Genomic DNA, 25,860 nt, shown 5'->3' on the forward strand with positions numbered 1-25,860 from the left:
GTCAAGGGCCTGCAGACCAAGCCCTGCAAGGAGAGACTAGAGAACCTGGACCTTTTAAGCCTCCGTAAGAGAAGGTTGAGAGGAGACCTTGTGGCTGCCTATAAGTTCATCACGGGGGCACAGAAGAGAATTGGTGAGTATTTATTCACCAAGGCGCCCCCGGGGGTTACAAGAAACAATGGCCACAAGCTAGCAGAGAGCAGATTTAAACTGGACATTAGGAAGAACTTCTTCACAGTTCCAGTGGCCAAGGTCTGGAACGGGCTCCCAAGGGAGGTTGTGCTCTCCCCTACCCTGGGGGTCTTCAAGAGGAGGTTAGATGAGCATCTAGCTGGGGTCATCTAGACCCAGCACTCTTTCCTGCTTATGCAGGGGGTCGGACTCGATGATCTATTGAGGTCCCTTCCGACCCTAACATCTATGAATCTATGAACATATACTTGTGGTAGGTTTCCATCAGCATGTTTGCCCAATATGGGCCATGTGGTTTATAGTATGCTTAGTGTTGCTTGCATTTAATCAACTTCATAGTTGGTTTCCATTACTGAGCACATGCTGCTTTTGGCCACAGCTTTATGATGGACAATGCATTTAATGAGGTTTTGTCATATGCAAATGGAAACAAGATGTTTTTCCCCCATGTTGATGGGGGGACGGGGGTGGGGAGGAACCTCTTCTTGCATTCATGTAACTATGGTATTTCTTTGTCCTTACAGTACCAGCCAAATTAGTAGCATATGTGAATTTTACTAACATTCTTCGTACTTCTAGTTGGTGAAGGAATTAAATCAAACCAGATCTAACTCTGAACTCTCTTCCAGTGGTATTCTCCCAAATCTAATATATAATTGTTTAACATGCCTTTTTTTTTTTTATGGTCCATTCAGAATGTTTCACTTTATAAGAGAATTCATATCCAAGCCACTTTGAATTCATGCTTTACATTTTTTTGGAGACTTTTTCATATATTTTACTAAAATCTAAAGACATTAAACATTCATCATTTTCTGTATCCACTAATTTGTAATTCTGTCCAAAAGATCAATCGGTTTTGGTTGTCATTTTCTTAAAATAAGCTAATGATAATTGTTGCTCCTAGTTTTATCATCGCAGGTTATGTAATGATTATTTTTTCTTGGTATAAACATTAGTGCTTCTCTGCCTTGCCATTCACAGAAATCCTGCCATGAATGATGTGTGCCCCAGAGGCTGGGAAGGGCACAGCAACTGCCCGCAGGTGGCAGTGGCGCGGGCATGGCAGCAGGGAGCTCCCACAGGCAGGCACAGTGGTTGGGGAGGCAGTGGGGGGTGGTGATCAGTGACCACTTGCTGATGCTGGCAGCAGTGGCCAGCAGCAATCAGTGACTGCCTGCAGATGCTGCCAGTGGTGTTGGCAGCCAGCAAGGGGGGGCAACCACCCACAGGTGCTGTCGGCAGCATTTCTCTCGGGGTGTACCACCAATCTTGGGGTACACGTGTACCTGCCTGCACCCTCTACACATCACCAATGAATCCTGCATTGTAAAGGAATACAGACTTAAGAATATTAACATATTGTAAGAGAATATTAATTAAATATGTAGTTTCTTATTCTTCATGTTTTTAGAGAGAAACATGAACATGTAAACCCCTAAAGACTCAAAAATATTTTGAAAAAGTGTTTTGTTATGATTTTATTTTTATCACCTGGAAACAAATTTGAACAGTTCTCTAGCAGTTCACTGTTGGAGCTCTTTTCTAGAGATCCTTTTTTTCTCACAATATAGTGAATAAATAAGGAAGTTCATAGAGGAAGCATACAGAAGGCAGTCTTTTAATATACAGCTTAAGAAGGGAGAGACCAGAACTCTGTTCCAGTCTCAGCCATAGATTTTCTGAGCTCTGTCAAGCAGCTTGCCCACCCATCTTGCCCACTGTAGAACGGTAATACTGTTTTGGAACAAGGTGGGTTATAAGGAAAAGAAAAGATATAAATAAAGTTTGCTGGTAAAAATGTTAGTAAAAGTATTAGATCTGTTTCTGTTTTAATGACTTCTGGTTTTCCTCTGAATAGAAGGGACCTTTTAAAAACTGAATTCTATTATGAAGGATAATTGTTTCTACTACTTGACCTAGATAATTTTTAAAGGCAAAAAAGCCAAGAAAAACTGGAGTCTGATGGAAATAATGCTTCTATCTGATGTGAAAACATTTCATGTCTACAGGCTTTTTTTTAGTCATAAAAATAAATAATGGAAAACCATGGTAAAGAAGCGTAGACCAGTGATTCTCAATCAGGGTGCCTTGAGAGTCTGTCAAAGGAGGTCTGGGTGCCATGCAGTGTTGGCACTGTTGGAAGTGCAAACATGATTCACAAGATAAACCCAGGGAATTCAAATGGGTATCCATAGTGTTAAAAGCTTTCTGACCTGTTGTGGGCTTTTGGAGTTGTTTGCAACAGAAAAACTACTGCATTATTTTTTTCATAGAAGACAAGTGAAAACTAAAAGCTAGCATTTTCTGAGGGTTCCCTTGAATCAGAAAAGGTTGAGAACCGCTGACCTAGAGTATTGTTAGAAAAAAAGGAGGATAAGATCTTGTCCTCTCTAAGATTTGAAACATGCACTCTAATTTTAAAGACATAGCTGCCTGAAAGCCATGACATAGTGATGTTGGAATCCTTGTCAAGGGATGACCATGGAAATCGGTCTGTGATCCTTCTTGATGGTGACTGTACCAGTAGCATACTGTTATGTTCATGAAGTTTGAGTTTGACTAACAACATTTTTCCACATACATTGTTGCCTTGGAGAAAATTTTGCTAGTAAAACTCCTTTTCCATATACCTTTCAGACAGTTGTTAACTAATTTTTAATTGAGAGAGGTAGTTAGCCATGTTAGAGTTCATGAAAATTTTTGTTCTCTCCTGAGAGAGAGAGAGAACAAAAATTTTATACATATGTTGTTTAGTTAGTCTATAACAGGGGCGGGCAATTATTTCAAGCAGAGGGCTGCTTAGTGAGTTTTGGCAAGCCATCAAGGGCCACAGGACAGGCAGCCGGGGCAGATAAATATTAATTTTTAAAAAATTTTTATGGGCTCCGCAGGCTGGATAGAATGGCCTGGCAGGCTGGATCTGGCCCACCTCTGGTCTATAAGGTGCATATTTAACCTGCCTTCTGACTAATTCTCAGTTGCTAGTCAAATCAGGATGTCACTGTGGTAATCTTGAAGTGATGTAGCTGTGTTGGTCCAGGAAATAAGCAAGAGGCAAGGATTTTGGGGGGTGATATTTTTATTGGACCAATTCTGTGGTTGGGACAGACTTAGATTTGATCTGTTCCAACTATGGAGTTGGTCCAATAAAAGGTATCACCCCAAAAAATCCCTGTCTGTTTCCTAGTATTTTTTTTTTCTTAGTCATTGAAATCATTCCAATGATAAATTTGCTCCACAGCCATATGGTAGTTGGAAAGGTGTTTGTTTTCCTCTCTGCTTCTCTCAGTCCATCTGAAAACTTAATTATGGAGATATTTGCTGGCATTCTGAAAGCAGTTGTCTACTTCTGAGAATTATAAACTGTATTTTAATCTTGCTATGTATTGCTGACATTATTTTTAATTTAATCTGCTACATTTTCTTGAATCCAAGAGATTTCTCCCCCCTCCCCTTTCCAGTCAGCATTGGGGTGGGAGGTAGAGCTTGTCTTGGATTTGAGGACTGCCCTGGTCCAAGAGGGCTCATTTGGGGGGGAGGGGGGAATGGGGGAGACCTTTCTCCCCCATTTCCACCATCTCCCAGCTGCCCCTTTCTTCCCCTCACCTTCTACTCTGGCTCTGGTCCCTTCTCCTTCCAGTTGCTGCTCATGCTGACTGTCCTGGAGCTCAGACAGAGCTGCAGCAGAAGGCAAGCTAAGGGTGGGGGGAATGGAGGGGAGACATGAAAGGAATGATAGCAGGGGTCAGAAATGGGTATAGGGAGGTAAGGAGTGGAGGGTGGGCAGGAGGCAAGTGCAGGCCTGGAGGGAAAGAGGGGATAGACACTAGGGAGGGCAAGAGGCAGGGATCTGCTCCTTGCTCACTGCCACAGCAGGGGGGGAGACGAACATGGACATCCTTCCACTAATTAGTGTCTATACATGGAAAATGTATAAATGTTATAATTTTTCATATATAGAATCTAATTAATGGAAGGTCATCTTAAATTTGAAGCCATCTTGGATTCAGGTAAATATGGTAAATTAACTTGAGACAGCTTCCTGTGACTGTTACTGAACTTTCTCAGCAAGACCACTTCTGAAATTCAGACTTGCCCAGTTGTCCAATTATAGCTAATTTATTGGATGCACACGTGGTTAGTGGATGTAGGAGGGAGATGGATAGGGCTAGTATGTTTGTGGAATTAGCTGTGACTGGAAGAAAAGAATTTCTATCCAATTGACTGTTTGAAGCAAGAAGTTTTTAATTTAATGTGACCAATAGACCTACATATATTATGCTGGTGGGCTGTTCTCCAGAGAAATGTTAGTCAGTACAGAATAAGCTTGGGTATAAATGTACAGGGCTGTAGCAGTTTTGCGCTAACTCATGCATGTGGACACTAAGACAAACCCTAAGGCCTCCGCTGCATGTTACGGTTATTATGTAACTAACTAGTTAATGAGCAATTAACTGAGACCAGCTATACATGCAAAGTACCTATCATACCATAAAAGGTCCAACAAGCTATAAAGTTAGACCTCGAAAATATGTACTGACTTTATAGCTGGTTGCTATCCAGCTTTAATTTGCACATGTAGCAGAGTTGTCCCTGAGGCTGGGAGTTATCAGCTGATCACAGCTCCACCTGCATTGGCGATAAGGTACAATGGGATGTAACGCGCAATTCCACAGTCATGCCTCCTGCCACACACATGGCTTGGCAGGAGGCACAATTGTGTGGATTTTGCATTGGATCCCATTGCATCTTTTCCTGCACGTGTAAAATTAAGAGTGTATATGTCACCATTTTTTTTTCTTTTTTCCTTGGCCTGATCTTAGAAATGGCACTGTTATTAGCACGCCTTGTGAAGCCTTTTTTCCATGATCCTTATTAGTACTTCATACATTGTCTAAATAGTAACAGTACCTGTTTCATCACAGTTGAAATTGTGGCATGAAAAAAGTATATGCAGAGGATACATCCAGTTTCCTTAATGACGATCATATGTTGGGCATGTATTGTAAATTGCCTAACCTTTCTGAATGGTATCTGTTAAAAGAACTGAGTTTATTTCAGTTACGTAAGTGTGTTAAATATGTTGGAGGCAAATATCAGAGATAATAGATTTCACACATCAAAAAAAAAAAATCCTTGTAAAGCAGGTGTGCCCAGAGTGCAGCTGGCTGTCTTGTCTGTCCTGGTGCTCTAGCTCTTGAAAGTGTGGACCCCTGCACTGTTAAAATTGTGTCATTAGATCAGCAGAAAATTTCCCAGTGGCTGTTCACAATGTAGTACATCATCTAAATGCCATGAAAAGACAATGAGGGAGGCTATTTTGACAGGGTCAAGTTATTTCAGTGGGATTAATCACTGCCTGGGCAAAAATAGTCCTTGCTCTGCAACCAGCTTCATACCTGGAGAACCAAAAAGAACAAATTCCCAACTATCCTTTCATATTTTTCACTCCTTGGTTACCAAAACTCCTCACTCTCCCTACCCACCCCAGATGATAAAATCCCCCTTCTGTCTACCATTCGTCCCTACCAAATAACATGTCTATGACCTTCTCCCACTCGCAGATGCCAAACTGAGTGCTTTTCTCTCTCTACTCTAAACCTGGCTGTCAAACTTTGCAGCAACTTTCAGCATCAGTTTAATTTTAAATTGTGTTTTTTGAAGAACCTGCAACTGAATTTCAAACAAGTAAATGTTTTTATAAACCCAAAGCCTTGTGCTAAATTGGGGAAATTAGGTATGACTTCCAAGCTCCTGGAAGACTACCAGCATGGCATATAGTGGTGTAACTGGTTTGGATCTCTCTATAATAAAGTACAATGAATATTTCTTAAAGGAAGATAGTATAACAAAGATGTATCATTCTGTTCTACTTTTCAGCCTTGTTCATAATGGAAAAAGAACTGAGTTGTTGTTTTACCAAATTGAAAATATTAATTTCCCTGTTCCTGGAAATGGGCAGCTCCTAACTACAGTATGCTCCAACTTTTAGATGCTCCAGTTTAAATTAATATTCTCAAATTGCAAGAACAATAGTTGACCAATAGTCAGCCCCTATATTAGACTTTTATAGTCAAAGTGACTTAAGTTTTATTTGGAATGGAGGAATGGAAGAAATTGTTGTGCATGGGCAAAGCTAAAACTGCTGTGGATTACTCTTTCTGCTGTGGAAAAACATCAGCATCCCAGTCGCACAAGTTGGTAGGGTTTCTTTTTTCTTCAGCGAGGAAAAACTGGTGAGTAACTTCCTCTAACTGGCTTAGGCCTCCAGTTTTTCTTCAGTTCCCACATTTTTACCTGCTGATTTGTGAAGTAAACTGTTAAAAGCTCTTTTGTAAAAGCAGTTTCCTAGGGATGGGAGGAGATAGGTGAAACATTAAATAATTAGAAAATAATCATCTCTAGTTCTGCCTCATGTTTTTTCCCCCCTTTGTTCCACCCACATACTGCTAATTTTCTTCTCCTTATTTTCTTTTCTTCCTGCACATCAAGACGTCAGACACTGCTTACAGAGCTGAAAGTGTTTTTCCTGAGTTGTCTGTAGGTCTTATTAATGCAGTAGAAGGACGACAGGAGAGGAGGAGGAAGAAAGAGGTGGAAGAAGGGGGACAAAAGGACGAGCTCTTCTATGATCTTAGTCCTACCAAAGGGTGACCGCTTTGCTTGCTATTGCATTTGCCAGTTGCCATGGCATTCCCCCTTTCTCTATACTGGAGGTGTACTTTCGAAATAATTAACAGCTCTGCTCCCTCAGCCTGCTGCTGAAAGCGATCGTTAACGCAAAGAAAAGGAAAAAGAAAGTCACTTTCTGCCTTTTTCTACTTATTAGTGTTTTTTCACCCTACTACCTCACCTCTTGGCCTGATAATTCTGTTTTTCATGTTAAAATTTTTTATTGGAACATGAAGTATCTACCTGTTCCAAACAGGAGAGACCTGCTTAGGCTGGAATAGGATTCAGATGCATTTCTGTGCAATTTTATTAACATTTTGCCTCTATCAGCATTATTCTTAAGAAACTTTGATTTTACCTGACACTCACAGACCGTTGGAAAAATTTCTGTTGGTAACCATCAAAATATACATAAAGGAGACAAAAAATAAATATATATATATATATATATATATCTATATATATATATATATATATATATATATAGATATATATATATATATATCCAGGACAGAGGTAAGGATAGAGGGGGTTCTGTGTAAGTACACTCGCACTGTGCTGGGAGGGGGGTTGCCCAGGTCCCAGCCAGGACAGGGGCCAAATTCCTGTGGAGCCCAGCCTGGCCTCTGTGTGATCAGGGCAGGGGATGAACACCCACAGAGGCCGGGCCTCACTCTGCTGGAGTTTGGCCTCTGCCCTGGCTGGGACCTGGGCAGAGCGTGGAGCCAGCAGCACTGGACTCCCAGGCACTACCAGCCCTGCCCCTCCAACCCTCCTCCCAGCTCCTGCAGTGGCTGCTGTGTGTTAATGTCAAATAGATAAAAATGGAAAAATGCCCCTAACTTTGTGCAGTCTTGAAAATTCGAATCAATAAGTCTAAGTAAATGCTTAAAAATAAACATTGATTTCAGCCATCAAAATAAAAAAAAACCAGCAGACTTCTGCCAAGTCTAGTCATACTACAGGTATCATTGCCTCTTCTGTTGCATATTAGAACAATCTTCTAGAAAAGGTTTGTTTCATCAGTTTTCAATGAAGTGGAAAGAAAATGTGAATGGATTTTGGTATTAATTTGACAGAATACTAAATGGAAGTAGTAGTAGTAATGTAGTAGAACGTGGTGTCATCAAACATTGTGTGTGATAGCTTCCAGTGTTTGTGACATCATGTTCTAGGTGGAACTGTTCCAGAAAGTGAATGGTGTGTAGAAACTGGAAAGCTGAAACCATGCTGAACTCATTTCAGAGTACCAAACTTCTTAGGCTTAAGACTCGAAAGTGAATTAAGTTTGCCCATGCTGCTAAGAACTGCTACAATTAAGAAGTATCTGTTGGGAATCCTTTCACTGCCTACACTGCAAAACAGTTTTTCCTGCAGTCAGAAGATATAGATTTGATCTTTGCTCCAGAGTTGTTTCATGCATTTATATTTTGAGGCAAAACACTACACTCCAGGATGTAGATAGTGGTTCTTGAAAGTATTTTAGTTTTTACAGTTTCCTTAAAACCTAGAAATATAGTCCTGGTAGTAAATATTTATGTATCTCTTGCCTTAGCCAAAATGCAGTGCTCCATTTCTTCAGCTTTTGTTGCCTCCACACTGAATTATCTTACCGAGAAATGCAAAAAAAAAAATGTTGCTTGAACAGCTTTCCCATTATATATTCTGTGAGAATTTTTTGTCTTTCTCTGCTCCTTTCCTCAATGGTACGCTCTGCCAGTAACAGCTTTTCTGCCCCTTCTGTGCTTTGTGTGCCCATTTCATGTATAAGAACAGCTTATCCATAGCTCTTACTTCTCCCATGGAATTGAATGATTCTTTCGTAGAAGAAGCAGGTTAAGACTTCAGAAGCACATCTACACGAGATGTTTACTGCGGAGTTGTCTGATTAGCTCTGCAGTAAATGTCTCAGAGTCTACATGTGCGGCCCTATTAGGCCACAAGAAACTGATAAACTCTGCAGCAGGGTAGTACTTGTAAATACAAGTACTATTCTGCTGCAGAGTTTTTGTCTGCAGCAGTGCGCATGTAGATGTTCCCCTGGCTGGCTGGGGCACAAGGGTGCTTCAGTGCAGGGGCTTCCTGCTGGCTAGCCCTGCACTGAAGCACCCTCGTGCCCCAGCCAGCCACTCTGCAGTACGTTGTGCTGGGTCAGAGCTGCCCCCTGGAGCCCATTGCCAGCCGGGGCTGCTCCAGCCCAGTTCAATGTGCTGCAGTCCTGGGCGCATGTGTAAATGTGGCACCTGGGAATAATAAATTCTGGTATGATATTCACTGAAGTTTATTGCTGCATTAATATGCATGTATAGATGCACCCACAGAGTCCAAGGGAAAAATGAGAGATGATAGAAGAACTTTCCAATAGCTGTAAGAGTATAGGAATAGTCTGACTTGGACTCCTAGATGTACATACCCCAAAAAAAGGTCTGCAGAGCTGCATAACTGCATTTTATTCATTTAAACTTTGTTCTTACACAGATTCTATAGCACTTGAGCACCTTTTTGATGTTTAAAAATATAACCAATGGGATGTACCAAGTAAGCACTGACCAAAATTGTACTTCTTCCTCCCACCCTCCCTTTTGTTATTTGATTTAGAAGTCAGGTTAACAGAACATCATCCTAATCCCCTGGATATGCTTGCTTTTCCATGTGTGTTTTATGGTAGAGCTGGGGCAAAAGCAAGAATCCTTCATATCCTTCTGTTTAGCAGCTCATTAAGTCCTCAAAAGCCCACAAGGGAGTCCTGTCTCTACTGGGGAAAACAGTGGTTCCCAACAGAAATATCTTTGGGGGAAGGGTGTTCCTCCCTCATTTCAGTTCTGTGCATCTATTTCTGGCACCCTTATTACCATAATACAGAAGAGCCCAGACCATTCCTACCTGGGTGATTCTGAACCTGAAATTTGCCAGGGAGAAGGAACCTGACTTTGTAATGTATCTGGCTTCTGCATTTAGACACATTCCCTTCCCTGCCCTTACCCATATGGCTTTTTAAAGCCTCTGAACAAAGTAAAGCATCTTTTACCTGCATTTTAGAAACAGTGGTGAAAATGGACAAGTATACATCCTGTGGTGGAACAGAGAAGAAATTTTTTAGAGTATTGGCTTGTTGTACCACAATAAAATAGCTCATACTTCTCAGAAACCACATGAAATACATGTGGAAGCTTGACATTAATTCTGTTTTCTATGGAGTATGAGGAGGGGAAAATAGTTAAGACCTAGGAAGACTACAGTTATGTAAGTCACACATGCAGAATGTCATTGATACTTTCCTGATGATGTGCGGGGCAGGGGTCCATGTAAAACTGTTTTCTTCATGGCTCCCTCCTGAGTGTCTCTTTATTCTTGTTAATGTACTTGGATATTTATTGTACCTGGATGTTACCAGCTATGGAAATTGATAGACATGTAGTGGTTTCAGTGAACTCACAACTATTTCTCTGGTGACTTCAAGGTTTGACAAAATGTAATAGACCACTCTGTTTTGCTCCTAGGCAGTCACCTGCATGACATAAAAAGAGATGTGGCTCCATAAACCTTGATGAATATTATAGTTGGTGGGAACATACACACCTGCATTATGCAAGTGACATAAGTTATTGTTATAGAAGTGCCAGAATTCTTGTCTCTACAGTGAAAACCAAATCTTTTTAAAGCAAGCAATGCATCCTTCACACGTATTATACTTTTTGCTTCTTTCATCTTCCTGTTTATTAAATTTTGATCTTTCTGAAACTCCCTGCCCCGCCCAGTCCATAAAATGCACACTGCAGATTTCAGCTTCTCCTAGGAAGCTGCGGAATGACAAGGTTTGTCATGATAAGGCTAAGATACTTTATGCTTTTGTCTTTGTTTCGAAGACAGTTCCCTGCCCTCATTGTCATCAGCAGAGGAAAGTCATTGCAATTGTCTTCTGCCGTTACCTCTTTTTTTCAGTTTTTGTTGGTTTAAAGGAGATCTGTCTGTACCTCCAGAGGCAGTTAAATAATCCTGCATCAGGTTACAATTGGAAGATGTAAGAATGAGAAACTTTTTAAAGTAAAGGTTAAACTTGTAGAAAAGTGAATAGAGTTACTAGATCGATACCAGGACAAGACAACACTATATGCTGATCCACTTCTACCCCTGCACTGCAAGCAGATGTATTTCAAAAGATTGCCCTATGATGGGAACTGATTATTGGATGCATTACCTAAAACCTCAAGCAAAGATTAATTATCACTCTCAAGTGAAGGGGACACACTTCCTTATCTGCTAGGAATTTGAGTCTTAGTTGTTAATGGTGCACAAATATCTATATCGGTTCTAGTCAAGACACAGTGGCTGCCATATTTCATTATTTTCTGCTGTTATATGTTTTGGTCCACATGCATTTAAAAACATGCTTTTGTTCATGTCATTGCATGCCCACATCTCACAAGGTAGCCCTGACAGACTTGATCACCAATAAAATGAATGGGTGTTACTGACTTCAGATTAATTAGCTGTCAGTTTGGCCCAGCGTGTGTGCATTTTGAGTCTTGTCCTTGGGCTGCATGCCCATCCCCAACTGTGATTGTCCTTCCATCTGCCTTTTTCTTTCCATTTTTTTTTTCTTGTTTTCTCTCTCCCCTTGTTGTCTTTTCTTACATGTCTCCAAATCTTGTAATTCTGTTCTTTCCTTTCCTTATTTAGTGCTAATAATGCAGTTGGGATTTTTTTAACAGTCTCTGAATGCCTTTGACTGTTGTGCTAACATTTTCATCTGTTTAAGTGAAAAGACCTCATTTGAGCAGTTTCAGAATTTGGGACATGGTATGAATGTATAAATTTGGTCTGTTACAGTATTGCGTAAAAGCAAATCATGGGTTTTTTCTTCCTCCCAACCATCAGAAAATGGTCAGTAGCAGAGGTGGAATAAGCTCTATCTGATATACTACTGCAATTATTGTGTAAATATAGCTTTTTCTAATATGTTGGTATTGAGATTTAAATCATATTCCTTAAACACTGGGTCTGATCCTTGAAATAGAGATACTAGTAGTAAAGAAATACTTTTAAAAGATGCTTTGTCTAGTGTATAAATAGTGCTTCCCGGTAATGAATTTCAAATGTATTATTGATTCACTAGCCTAGATTCTCTTTGGGGCCTGACAGTGGAGTTCAGCTGCTTTTCACACCAGACTAACAGATCTGTGGTCCTAGGATAACATGGAGCCCTTGGAATAAACCTCAGCTCTTCTTGCTCCATTATATAGGCTGTACCCATGGGTTAATGAGACAGTTGAACAACTTGGCCTCCATCTAGTGAATTTGTTACAACATAATATATGTTAATTAATGATGACCAGTTAGAATACAAAGGCTGTGTGATCTGTGACTTTGAAGGGGATTGTAAGGATGATTTTCATTTTATTTGGTTTGTCTTTAAATTCCTTGATAGATTTAAATTACTCTTCTGCCTCTTGGGTATATAATTAAATAGCCGTGCATTGCATTCTTGACTTTGCTTTTTGGATGAGAGCCCAGCTCCTGATACTGATGTTTTACTCTTAATGTTAAAAGGTGCAGAGGCAAGAGAGCATCCAGTCCAATGTTCTGAGCTGGATACTGACACTATTCAGCTGTGCTGCAGCAATCGACAATTGCTGATCTTGGGATAGGCATCTCTTGTTGTTTCACAAATATATTCTTCTCTCCTGTGCTTCTTGAATTTATTTTTCTCTCTTGTTCACATCATCACATAGTATTTTCTTTTAATAATTTGGGGATTTGAAGGACACAACTTCCCAAACCAGTAACAGTCTGTTCTCTTTGGTAAGTACGGACAGTCAAAAAGCCTGAGACTGAATCCATTCAGTCTTCACAGGTTAGTCTAAACTATGTATGTTGAACTGATAAGCAAGTGAACAGACATTCACTTCTGATTCCAGAAATGCAGCCATGTGCCTGCAGTGGTCCAAGCCAGAAGCCAGGGGGTGGGTTACTGGAGCATGCTTCCCTGCTCAGTTGGAACAGACAGGTTGGGCCACGGCTAACCCACCCACCCTGAGAGGGGGTGGTTACAGGGGAGGTGCAAAACATCCTGGGATGCCGAGGGACTGTGAGCTAACTGATTTAAGTTAAATCAGCTTATTGAACTTCTGCCCCAGGTCCCTTCCAGATTCAAGTTAAGTCTGATACTACTTCCATCCAAGCTTATCTTAAACTGATTTCGGACATTTTGAGAGCAGTTTATGCATGCTGAACTTCTGTTGTGTTACAAATTTGTACTGGTTTTTGATCACCTACACTAGCTTGTGTAATTTCTGTCCCTAAGTTCAGAGTTTGCCAGTAAGTATTTTTTTTAATTGACAGAGCTGCTTTCTTTTCATAGACATTTGGAACTTTTCTGAAATTCATGTTTGGTTAAGGAAAAAAAAAAAGAAGTTGAGCAGAAAAAATTACACTGTGAGGGACTTTGCATGCACATGCGCATGCATGTGTGTATGTGCAAGTAGCTGCTAAATAAAACTAAATCTGAATATGAACAAATGCTCAAGGTGATAGTTTGCTAAATATACTGTAGAGTACAGCAAATTAATATGTACTTGTTCGGGGAAAGGTTGTATTATAATTAGTTTTTATGCTCATAACGAGAGGTTATTTGCCTAGTACACAAAATCATCACACTGTCTATATTTTCCGATTTGAGAAAGTAGCATATGAGATGACTGGAACACATTTTTCACTGTCTGTCTTGTTTTTTTTAATATAGTCCACAGGTGAAATGCCAACAACCCCAAAACATACAAAGGACAGCAAAGAGAGTTTCTTTCCAGCAGCTCCAGCAACACTGCATGCCACTTCAGTGAACCCAGATGCTGTGACTTCTGAAAATTTACTGAGACTGAATGACTTGCATTCCAAACCGAAGCAAGCTTCCTCTTCCTCAGCATTGTCATCAGTGCCACAACCACAGGAGCCAAATAAAGACACTGAGCATCTCCAGAGCCAGAGTGTAGAGACTGCTCCCAGCATGTCTTACCTTGCACGTGGTAAGTCTGTTCTAAAGAAAATGTCTTGACTTTTTCTTGCCTTGTCTCTTGACCTTGCCTTTGTCTTGGACTGAGGCCACATAGTGAGTCAGTAGCAGAGTTGTGATTCCCAGCCCCATTTTTGAATGTCTGGGTCACACTCAAAAGAACACAAGCACAAACTTAAGTCCCAACTCAGTTCTGAAAGGGACGTACACATTTAACAGCATTTAAGTTGACCTAATAAAAGATATCAGATTCACCCGATGAACCTTGTCTGCTTGTTAAAAGCCTGGTATTTAATGGAAAAGGATTTTCAGCTCCCAGGTGACCTAGAACGCACTGCTTTTTCTCAGACTGGTTGATATAAAGAAATAGGAACTGGTGTTTGTTTGTTTGTTTGTTTGTTTGTTTGTTTGTTTGTTTGTTTGTTTGTTTTTAAATGGCTTAAACATTTTAAATGTTAGAATTGAATTACTGGTCAAATGTGTAAAAGAGAACATCAGTCTTATTCTTTTGACGTAGTTTGTTACCTGGATAGCTCTGCCACATGTTTTGTGTTTGGAGGTATATAACATAGTGAAAAATTCTTTAACTGATAAGTTACTGATACATACTTTGCTGCGTGTTGGCATGTCTATGCCATGTTCTAGAGCAGTGGTTCTCACCCTTTTTAGACTAGAGGTGTACCCCTCAGACTCAAATACCTCTCCATAATTTTTGCAAATTAAATCACACCCTATATCAAAAATGAGTTTGTTTATTACAATGCTTACCTCCTTGCAGAAGGACCCCAGGCAGTGAGGGTGGAGGAGCCAGACAGGCAAGGAGAGCCTGAGCCTGCCTTTATCTGCTTATCTCCTTGCGTTTGATCTCATGGCACCCTAGGGTGCCATGGCACTTTGGTTGAGAATCACTGTTTCAGAAAGAAGGTCTAAGGTATTTGGCCTCGTAAAATACTATTAATACTATTTTTCATATCTTGCCACCTGCAAATGGTGGTCTTAGTTGAGATGACCCATGTTAACTATAAATATGGCAGTTGTGTTTAAAAAAAAAAAAAAAAGACTGAGATTGCTGGCATGTTAGTGCAGTTGGCTGACTGAGCAGAGGTCAGGTAAGAAATTTAAAGATGCGAAATGCAGATATAATTTCTTGGGTATTGTCTTGTATATTTGGTCCTACACAGATGGTCAAGGTTAAGGAGAGAATTTAATGAGTTTTCTCACTATTTTTTTTTTTTCCCTTCCTGTTGGCCATCCGTGGCAAAGCTGGTGGGCAAAGACACTGGGGACTATATGGGTAAAATGACTTAAAGGGGGGGAAAAGCCTGCATTACTTGAGCATATAATGCTTTTTTTCAGAAATGATTTAAGTTCTGTTGTGTATCAGAAAAAACAAGCTTTACTTGGCTAATGTTAAGAGTCATAGCCAAACTACTCTTACGTTATAGTTAAGATGGATTCTTCTATGTCTAGGCACTGTAGAAAGCGGCAGTTGAGGATAGTGTAAAGGTAGTGCTGAGACATTAGAATCTTACTTATTAACAATAACTACAAATATTTGCAGGCAAGTTTCAAACTGTTTTGTTAAAGTAACATTGTACTGTAAATTCATATCTTTGTACAGTTTATGCACACATACCTACTGTACATTATTTTTTTTCTTATGTAATCAGTCTTAGCAGCTAAATGCACATAATCTTCTGAATGCATCAGCAGCAAAGAGCAAACCAGGGAGAAATCAATTTTTCCAATAAACTAATCTCTCAGAGTACAGGATGAAATTGGAATTTAACATCCGCCACTAATAGTCGCATTATAATCACCTCACTTTCCTTCTTCACAGATCCATGGAGAGACCCTATACATCTGTGTGGTGGAGGGGGGGAGGTGTTAGATTTTCGTTGCCCATAAGGTTCAGGAATGGTATTTCATAGTATTATGGAATGTCTTTGTAGGATTTTTCAATAGGTAATAATTTAGGTCTATACCCAAAGGAGGAAAAAAACTAAACCTCCATGTTTCACAGTTGCTATGCGGTCACTGAGCAGAGAGGTAGCAATACAGGCTAGAGCTCCTGTGTGCCATTGCTTTCCACATAAAACTCGTAAGCAATTCTGACACACTTCCCTCTCCCCAATTTCCCAGGCCACCATGCAGTGACTGGAACATTTTTTTTTTTTTAACCTTTTTGATTCCCTGTACTTTTTAGGGGTTTCTTAAGCTTCTAATTGTTGTTTCTTCTTTCACTGCTTTTATATATCTTCTGGTTGTGGGAGGAGGGAGTTCCAGCTACCAACATTTTATTCTCTGAAACTGCCTGTCTGAAGATCAAGAGTCCTTTTTTTTTTTTTTATAACGCTATCATTTTCAGTGCTGAGTGCATGTGTCATTTCCGGCTTTCTAGATCTCAGACCTGCCTGACAGGTCATTTCTCTAGCTGAGAGAGACACCAATTACAGCAGTGTCCTTTGCTGCTTTCTTCTTTCTCCTCCTCCCTTTTCACCCCACCTCTTTTTTTTTAATTTCTTTTAAAATCCAAGTTTTTATCCTCCCTCCCCCCTTTCTTCCATTAGTTCTCTTCCTATATAAACTCTCTCATGCCTTATTTTCCAAGTAATCTGTTTCAGTTTGTTCCTTTTTGCATTCCTTCTTAATTATCATTTTCCTTACCCCTTCCCTGTCTGTTTGCTCATCTTAGAGGATTCACTGTCAAAGATGAACAGCTGTAATTCTCCATGACTTCATTGAGAGAGGGATTACAGAATGGTTTTCCAAGCAGTTCTGGTTCTCTGCCAGTCATTCCCTGTGTAAACATGTTAATGAGATTTTGGATCTGGTATACAACAACCAATATAGAAACTACAGCATGATGAAGTCCATCAACAAGGTGGTAATGATGATAATTACAGTAGGAAAACTTGCTTTTCAGCATAAATGCACTTGGGCTGCCAGCCTCTTTAGCTCAGTGTAAAATTGACTCTGGGGAACTGTAAAATAGGACAACTTGGATAACTCTCTCCAGCACTGTCGCGCCATTCCAGTAGCTGCACTGTTCTAATCTCTGAAAATCTTCTGTGTGTGTGTGTGTGTGTGCGCTCCCTAAAATGCCCTCCCCACCCTTCATCTCAAAAAAAAAAAAAAAAAAAAACCCAAAAAAAACAAACCAAAAATCCCCAAACCAAAAAAAAAAATTTTTCTCCCTTTCCATTCCTTAATCTAGCGATGATTGCTACAGGGAGTGGGCAGGAAAACACTAGCACTAGTCTGGGCTGGGAAGTGCAGGATAGCAAGAAAAGATTCTTCACCACTGGAATTACTCAAAGGTAAATGATGTTATTTGAAACCAGTGTTCCATTATATCAGCATATAAAATGAGAGAGAAGGAAAGATCAGGGTCCTCTCCCACTAAATTAATGTCCATTTGAATGTCAGTGTAAAAACTACCTTGAAGGTTAAAATGTTACCTGGTAAAATCTGTTCTTTGTGAGGGTTTTTTGACGAGCCTTGTTCCTGCTACCCGCACCCGCACATTCTACCATGTGCAGTAGAATGCACCATGTTCTATTCTTATCTCTCTTACTTCGCATGAAAAATGCTCCAGTACATGGAAAAGAGCAGGATCCCCCTGAGGAGACTAAAGCAGAATGCAAAGAGGACTTTGAGATTTAATTACCTGCTTCATCAGTTGCATTACTTTTTATCTCTAATTTAGCTACTAATGTTAAGGTGATGGTACTTTTGTGTTGTGAATCTTCCAAAATTTTCAGTCCATCACTTCCAGATACATGGAGTTATTGCAGCTTGCCTTGGTCATTCCTTCTAAACATGATGACCCTTCTACTTGCATACAAAGCAAATTTTTATTGGCTGTGACATAACTGCTAAAACTAGAAAATTGTAAGTTATTTCTTTCTGTATTGCAACAGGAATTTTGTGTTATATAGTCTATTCTGATCATGAGGGCTTGTCCTACCTAGAAACAGTAGAACAAGTTGAGAAACAAGTTCTGTGGCCCACTTGCTTAAATATATATCCAGTGAGGGTTCATGAAGGTTGCTTGGGTTGTGTGAGAATGTCAGAAAAGAGATATGGAGAAAAAACTGGTGCTAAGGTTGACTCGGCGTAAGAGAGAGCTGGTAGGAATAATGACCTCAGCAGCAGAAGCTCGGCATAAAGGACACTTTAGAATGGCAGGTCTTAGACATAAATGAATACCATATTAATATGACACAGCATTGCATCCCTGATGTGGGGAAGAAATATGCAACAGGGCATATGAGAACTATGTCAGAGGAGTGTAATCACCATGTAGAGAGCTACCATATGGACAATTATTATTCCACCTCCAGAGTTGTCAAAGAGATTCCGTATCGCCCCATTTTGTTCAGTTCATATTTCTATATTGCACTCTATATTGCACTAAGGGGAGATTGTGAAACAAACATGGACTAAAATGGGCACGCTAACTTAGAGGACACCTAATTCTATATCACTTGCATCAGATTCTATTAGCACTGACTTGCAGTACTCCACGCCATGGCTGAGTTGTTCAACTGATGCACAACCTGATAGCAGCTGAATCCTTGAAAGACTGACATATGATGCAGATGACAGAGTGGGAAGTACTTCAAAGAACTCACTAAATCTATAATATCATGCTCCACTGAGGGCATTTGACTTGCTGTATGCTATGCAATACATTAATGTGTTCACCATGACTCTTTACTGCTTCCAGTTCTCTGAATAGCCATGGTCACACACAGTTCCTTCTGCCATCTGGATCTGATGATAGGTTACCGGGTTTTGAGTTAGGCACAATGATTTATATATTTACAACTTCTAAAACACCCGTGCGTGTGCGTGTGTGTGTGTGTTTTTAAGGATCTAATTACAACCACAGAAACGTGGGTTTTTCAGAGTACAGCAATCTATCTCTTCTGCTGGTGGTTGTAGATTCCAGGGTCAGATTTTATTGTCCTAGATGCAATTTAGTGCCAGCAGCATTAAAACAGGTTGATTCTCTTTAATCCTTGTTGCAGTCACTTCCATGGGGGTTGGCTTTGGTATTCTCACTTCCCTGGTCCCTTCCATTGTAATCCATGCCTATGAGAACTCTTACTGCTGAATGAATGTCAGTGGAGTTTTCCTGGTTTTTATGAAGGATTTCTTAATTGCCTCTTGCCACACACACTTGACAGCACTAGCTGATCACATCATCAAGCATATTCTCTTTCTTCTCCTGATCACCTGTTGAAAGTACACCAAGTTAAGTTTAGTGTTTCCCCTAATGCACAGTACAATCTCTTGATGTCCTCAGAATCCTTTGAGGGGATTTAGTCTGTGGTTAAGATTAGTTTTAAAATACCTCCTCCTTTTTCTGTTTAACTCTCAGCAGTGAAAGCAGCCATTTTAACAACCTCTCCTGTGCTTAATTGGCCTCCGGTCAAGGAAGGATGAAACATCAGAGAAGGGAATGACATAAGTTTTGCCAGACAGCTGTTAAATAAAACTTATAGGCAACAGATTACAAATGAAAAGTTGCTCTTGTACTCCAATATGATCTGATTTTTCTCAAAGTTATTTGCACCGACTAAATTGGTCATTGTAACAGAGACCACTGTGAATTAGCAAACCACTTTAATTGGTTGGGTTTTTGGGGGGGGGGGTTTGTTTTTGTTTTGTTTTTTTAAAACCTGGGGTGTGAATACCATGCTTATTTTTTCAAAAACACTTAAAATAAGAGATCAAAAAGTTTTAACAGACAAAATATATCTTGTTCTGTTTATTCCCATGTAGCAGAGAGCAGATCTGGCCTTGTGTCAGTCTCCATCAAAAAAGTAGGGACAGTGGCTGCCAGTACACATGTTTGGGTGGGGGGTTAGTTGGAACAGTTCCCAGACAGCTGCTCTAATTAAAAAAGCTCACTATCACATTCATTAAGCCCCTGCACTTCAAAATGGACAGGGGGCACTTTAACTAAACCTTAAGCTTTAGTTAAAGTGCTCTTGCAGCCATTTTGAAAAGTGGGGAGGGCTTAAGGCATATGATGATGAGGCTACACTGGCGCATTTTGATTTAGAATGTGGAGCAGATCCAGTTAATCAAGTCTGCTGTGACAGGTTCCAATTGGAACATGTCGGAGCACGTCTATAGGCACCCAGAAATACTTGCCTACCTTTCATGGTGAATTGATTAATGCTTCACATTTCTTTTGACTATTGCTTGTGCAAAATAACACTTGTATTTAAGTAACTAATTGAAATCACTGGGACAAATGGTATAAGTACTATCAAACAATTAAGAATTGCAAAATTGAGTCATTGCTGTTTCTAAAATATTTTGAAGTGTTACAGAACTTTTATGTTGTAGCATTATATTTCCTTTGACAATATGTCTATTGTTTCTTTTTCTTTTGGATTGCCTGTTTAACAAGTTGAAGCTGCTGGATGTTTTAATTTCCCAATCTTCCTTTTTTTTTCTTTAAAGTACAGTGGTTTAGTTTTGGCTCTTCAATCTTTTCTAGGATGAGATGCTTCTGCTCTTTAATCTGCCTTTTTACATATTGCCACATCTAGTTGCCACCTTCAGCAGCTGGAAGGCATGTGTTTAAGGTGCTAGTCATACTATCCTTTTTTTTTTTTCCCCTTTTCAGTTAGCATTTGTCGGTTTTTGTAAATGACTGAAGTTGTGTGTTTAATTCTGATTAACACATTTAATTAACATGATAATGCTGGTGTTTCAATACCTGACAGTGCAAGGAAATCAAGTGACATAATGCACAGCCCAAACAAATCAAATGAGAGAGTACTCAATACAAAGAGCATGGGTTTATGACTTACAGTTCCACTGTTTTTAAACTTTCTGCACATCAGTGAAATGAAGAGGAGAAAAAATCAATTTTTTTCCATTGTATACATGACAGATAGCAAAGTAACTTGTGATATTTGTAGAAAAATACTCACAGGAATTGCATAATCTATATGTGTACAATGTGTGGTGTATGTATCTAATGTATTCCCTGTATAAAGAGAGACGGTGAGAGAGAATATTAACTATGATGAAGTCATGAACTCAGGCGCCCGCTATAGGCATCTGCAAACACTGGTTACCCTGGCAACAAGTGGAAAGAGGTTGGAGAGGAAAGCTGGAGTAGGTTGTTGCATTGAATTGTTTTCAGCTTGTTTCTTCCTCACTAAAGCAGGGAGATGTTGAAAGGTATGATGTGCCTCTTTCTATTATGTATATTATGTTATGCATATTAGAGAGTTGTTGGGAAGGGGGGGAGCTAATTTTTTTTTATATTCGGCTCCATTTTGCTGAAATAGGGATGAACTTTTCAGTGTAAATATTAACATTTTTTGCATTGCAAATCTATTTCCTTTTGTGCTTAACATCTGTGAGTTACACTTTAGGTTTTGAGTGCTAAATAAATCTTTAAAGTACCCTGTCCCATCTTCTGCCTGGAGACAAGCAGCTGGTGCATCTCATTAATGTCTTTAGAAACTGACTTTATTTTTTCAGCAAGGTTTATGATGCTAACATATGAAAATGTATGAGACTGATACGAGTGCTATGCAATATAGAAAGATGTGGCTGACCAAGACTAAAAGATGAGCTTCTGACCACATTCAAAATGTGCTGTGCCTGTTTCCTTGTGCTGTTGGGCTGATGCAGAATTTTGTGGTTCATGAGTTAGTACAGTTTTTGCCTCCCTGGGGAAAGTTTTTATTAGCAGAACTAGGACATTATGTTCATCTAGACTGTAATTCCACAAACACAACATATCAGGATATTTCCTTCTGAGAGCTGTTTTAGACATAGTATAAAATTTGACTTTGTATGCATGTGTGGTGCTCTGTTTATCCTGTCTTGCTTTTTCTGTCTATGTAAAGAAAAAAGATTTAAAGACTTATTTTATTTAATATAATGTACTTATCAGCTAGTACAATTTCAGGTAGGGAAACTGGTAGATAAATTTATGACTAACCCTGAATGTGCTGGGACCACAGGGTAACTTTATATTTAAGAGAAAATTTTAACCTTTTTTTCATAAACTCAGTTTTTGAACTAAAAAAACCATGTGGATTTCAAATGACCATAGCACAAAAGTCGCAGGCAGATTAAGAGTTTGAGCTAATCCAGGGGCAGGATTCAATCACTACGCATTTAATGCCTCTGGGAGTAGAATTACTGATTGATTAACCTGACCATGCCTCTTCATTTTGATAGGCAGGGGCTTTCAGTACAATTTTACATTAACAAATACTGTTTCCAGAAGCATAGGAATAAAAATTCAGAAGTATGCCTTCTCACCTATTTTCCTTTTAAAAGTGGAAAAACTGACGCATCTAATTTTTATTCAAATAAAATTGCATTGTTCTATGAAATGGATCTGCAAGACTAATAAAATCAAAAGCAAAGAAAGCAGTGATGTGTGTGGATCTACTGATTACTGAAAATAAAACATAGCTGTACATCAAGCTTGCAGCATCAGGCTAGACTTTGATTGCTTAGAAGAACCAATCAATGGGGTCACATGATATAACATACTTAGAATCAAAACAGAGCAAATCAGTTCAAGCAGTGATGCACCTTATAATCAAACCAAAAAAAATCAGTGTAAAAGGTATACTTATTTTATCATTAAGCAATAATTCAAATCATAAGTCTTAATGTAAATGAATGGTAAACTTTAAATTGGTTACTGAAATATTTAAGCCCCTGCTATGGCTCAGCAACCAACCACTTGCAAACTCTTCCTAGGCTGCAATTTAATATAGATTACAGGATTTACAGCTTGCTTATTTAGAGGGAATCCAGTTAAAAAGTTTAGTAACTTATATTTCTCTCTAACGTGTAGCATCATAATTGCATAGGACTGGAAGGGACCCCAGGAGGTCATCAAGTCCAGTCCCTTGCTTAAAATAAGAAGATCCCTATCTAAGCCATTCAAGTCGAGCATCTTTCTAATATGGACTTAAACTTGTAATTATGGAAATTTCCCAACCTTTCCCTAGTAATCTGTTTGTTCCAGTGTGTAGCCACAATCATAGTTAGATGGGATTTTAGGAAGAACTTTATGAATCTCCCTTGTTGCAATTTAAGATCATTACTACTTGTTGTGTCTATTGTAGATGCAGACAATATCGAATCATGGGTCTATACGTAACAACTCTTTGTCTAAAGACTTTTATCCACTCCCCGCTCCCCCCTGCCACTTTAATCTTCTCTTTTCCATGCTTAAATATTCCTAGCTCTTCCAACCTTTTTTTGTGTTGTTTTCTAGGCCTCCAAATCACTTTTCCTGTTTTCTCCCTGGACTCTCCAACTCTTTCCTCATATCCCTTGAAGTGCTTTGTCCAAGACTGGACACACATCCATGTGAGGCCTTACAGGGTTGGACAAGAGGGAAAGAATGCTGGACCATTTGTTCCTTTTAATAGAGTTGTCAGGTTGTTCATCCATAACACATACTGTTTTCAAAATTCTGGTGGAAAAGCAGGAATTGGACAGTGAGAGATCTATATGACAGATCATCAGGTCTCGATTGTTTTGGGTGCAGATGGAAAAATGTTTTTCATCATTTCAAGGGAAAAGTCATTTTTTTTAGGTTGGGAGAAATTGTCATAAGTATTCTTTTTTGGAAAGTTGGTCAGATAATCCAGATAACACTTGTAGTAAGCTTTATTATTAAACAGTGAATCGGAAAAAGCTTACAACTGTTTCAGGCCTGTTTCAGCCTACACTTCTCAAAACAGACTGCCTTTGGGATCATTAGGATTTTTTTTGTCAGTAAAAATTTGTACCTCGGGTAGAATTTGCAGCTCTGTCTGGAAGATGACTATTTAATAGAGCATTTAATAAATTATTTTTCTAATAGAAAGTAAACTAAGAAAGAGTGTACAAACACAGCATGAAGATCTGAGTTGTAAACATTTAAACTCGTATGTCAGAACGCAGAAATTTCAGAATTTAAAAAATGCATTAGCAAACATATGTAGACTTGCCACTGAAGCCTGAACGCACTTTGTCTCAGAGTTGGTTAAGCCAAGCCAAATTTGCTGTTGCTTCTTGGTGCTCACTTTAAAGACCATTTGTAATACTGTACATACCTATATAGAAATGTCCCTGTCATTTGCCCACAATCCAAATGCTGATATCTTGGATCAGAACTGTAGTTCTGTACAGTCCCAGTAAATTTACTCTGGTTTGACATTGTCTGTGTGATGGTGCTTATGAAGACTATACCTGCTTCCAGGTATCTGGAAGTTCGTGGTCAATTGCATATGTTCAGACATTTATACTTGGCACATCCTTGTGACTTTACATCATTAATTAAAAAAGAAGAAAAAAGATTTTGTGTTAGAATGTTTTATCCAATTTTATAAAATGCTTCAAGGAAATTGGAGTTTTAAATTGACTGTGTTTTATTTCAGTTAGTTACATTTCAGTTTAAATGCATAGGTAGGTCAATGATGTAAATGTCCATCAATTGTGAGAAATGCATAAAAGAAATAAGAGTTGCAAAATGGATCAAAATGTCTCTAATCTGTGACTTTTTTTTTTTTCCTTTTTGTTAATGAAGAGGAAGAAGAGCTGGAAGGGCTTGGATTTCAGCAGCAAGAGTCTCGACTTTGCCAACAAATGAAAATGGCTACAGTTGCTCCATCATCTGAACCTGCTTGCTGGCAAGCGGAATCAGTGACCAGCACAAGTTCAGGACATGTCTGTACCCAGGGTAAGAATGCTTCATGATTCTCTAGATGCTCAAAAAAATCTGTGTACAAGTTTCAGTGCTGAAACTGTCCGTTTAATGGGCAACACATTAATCTGTAGGCACTGTGCTCTAGTATGTGATATTTTTTTCCCAGCCTTCTCTCTGCCTTTTAGTCAACTGTTCCAGAGTTTACAAGCATTCATGGCAATATCTCAGCTTCCTGGAGAAGTGCCTCATAGTCCCTCAATAATTCTGTTTGGTATATGACTTGCATACTAAATATCTATAGCAGCATAGCCAAACAAAAAAACACTGTAGTACCTGGCTCTTGCTCTGTGTAGTTTGTGCTCTTAAAGATTTAATTAAAAAAAAAAAGAGAGTTTACTGAGGTCAACTAAGGTCTGCAGCATTCCTACTTCAGAGCAGTTATTACACATACGCGCACGCTTAGGCCTTCCACTAATAGGGGATTCTTTCTTTGTCCCAGATATATTCAAAAACAAAATGAGTAACTTGTTAGCATGTTTTTTCCATGGCTCTACTCTTTAAGTATATTGCTGGAGTAATTGGCTGTTAAAAAATGTTTTCAGTAAGCTTCAGAGAGGACATGTATATGGTAAACAAGAAGATCCTGAGTTTTAACAGTTAATGCCTTTGAAAAAAAGAGTTTTGGAAGAAATGTACAGCCTTGGTTGCAGGGCTTACACCAATTGTTAGCTACTAGGGATTGGAGTAAGGAGTGTCATCTTGTTTTGTTTGTATGTTACTTAGCCCACAAGGCCCTTATCCATAATTAGGGCTTCTAGGTGTTGCAGCAGTAGAAATAAAGCTGAAGCCTACCTAAGACTTGCATTATCTTGCATCTACCTACTGCAGTATTTCTGGCATGTTTCTGTGAAGTGGTTAGCCTACTTGGAAATACAGCAATATGCCTTAATAGGACCTGGCATGTGACCCAGAATGTCAGTTTTTGTGTTGCTCTGTTGTATTAAGAGCACGTAGGTTTCAGCCCAGCCTCTTAGTGTCTAAAACTGTAAGTGTTAAGCTTGAAGAGAAGATGGAAACATCCCTCTTTGTTGTCGTCTTAGAAAGGCTGGCATGGTGTAGCTACTTTACATAACTTGATTTTTTTGGCAGGGGGCAGGGCATTAGTTATGGTTCTATACAGTGGTAGCTAGAGACAACTTCTTATACAGTTCAGTATTGCAGAATTATTATTTACTTGTATTGCAATTGTGCTTAGTCCTAATTATGAATCAGGCCCTTATTG

General features: G+C 39.3%; 1 protein-coding gene across 9 annotated transcripts in view; it reads left to right on the forward strand.

Annotated features, from left to right (window-relative positions):
• The window catches only part of CABIN1 (calcineurin binding protein 1), a 219,028-nt gene that overhangs the window by 190,063 nt on the left and 3,105 nt on the right, over nt 1-25,860 (forward strand). For all 9 annotated transcript variants that reach the window (XM_019493692.2, XM_059713507.1, XM_059713506.1 and 6 more), the window contains exons 34-35: nt 13,610-13,889; nt 24,459-24,611. In XM_019493692.2, the coding sequence (XP_019349237.2) occupies nt 13,610-13,889; nt 24,459-24,611 (433 nt within the window). The remainder of the gene's footprint in view (nt 1-13,609; nt 13,890-24,458; nt 24,612-25,860) is intronic.

Source organism: Alligator mississippiensis, chromosome 10 (assembly GCF_030867095.1).
Source record: "Alligator mississippiensis isolate rAllMis1 chromosome 10, rAllMis1, whole genome shotgun sequence".
Lineage (NCBI taxonomy): Eukaryota > Metazoa > Chordata > Crocodylia > Alligatoridae > Alligator > Alligator mississippiensis.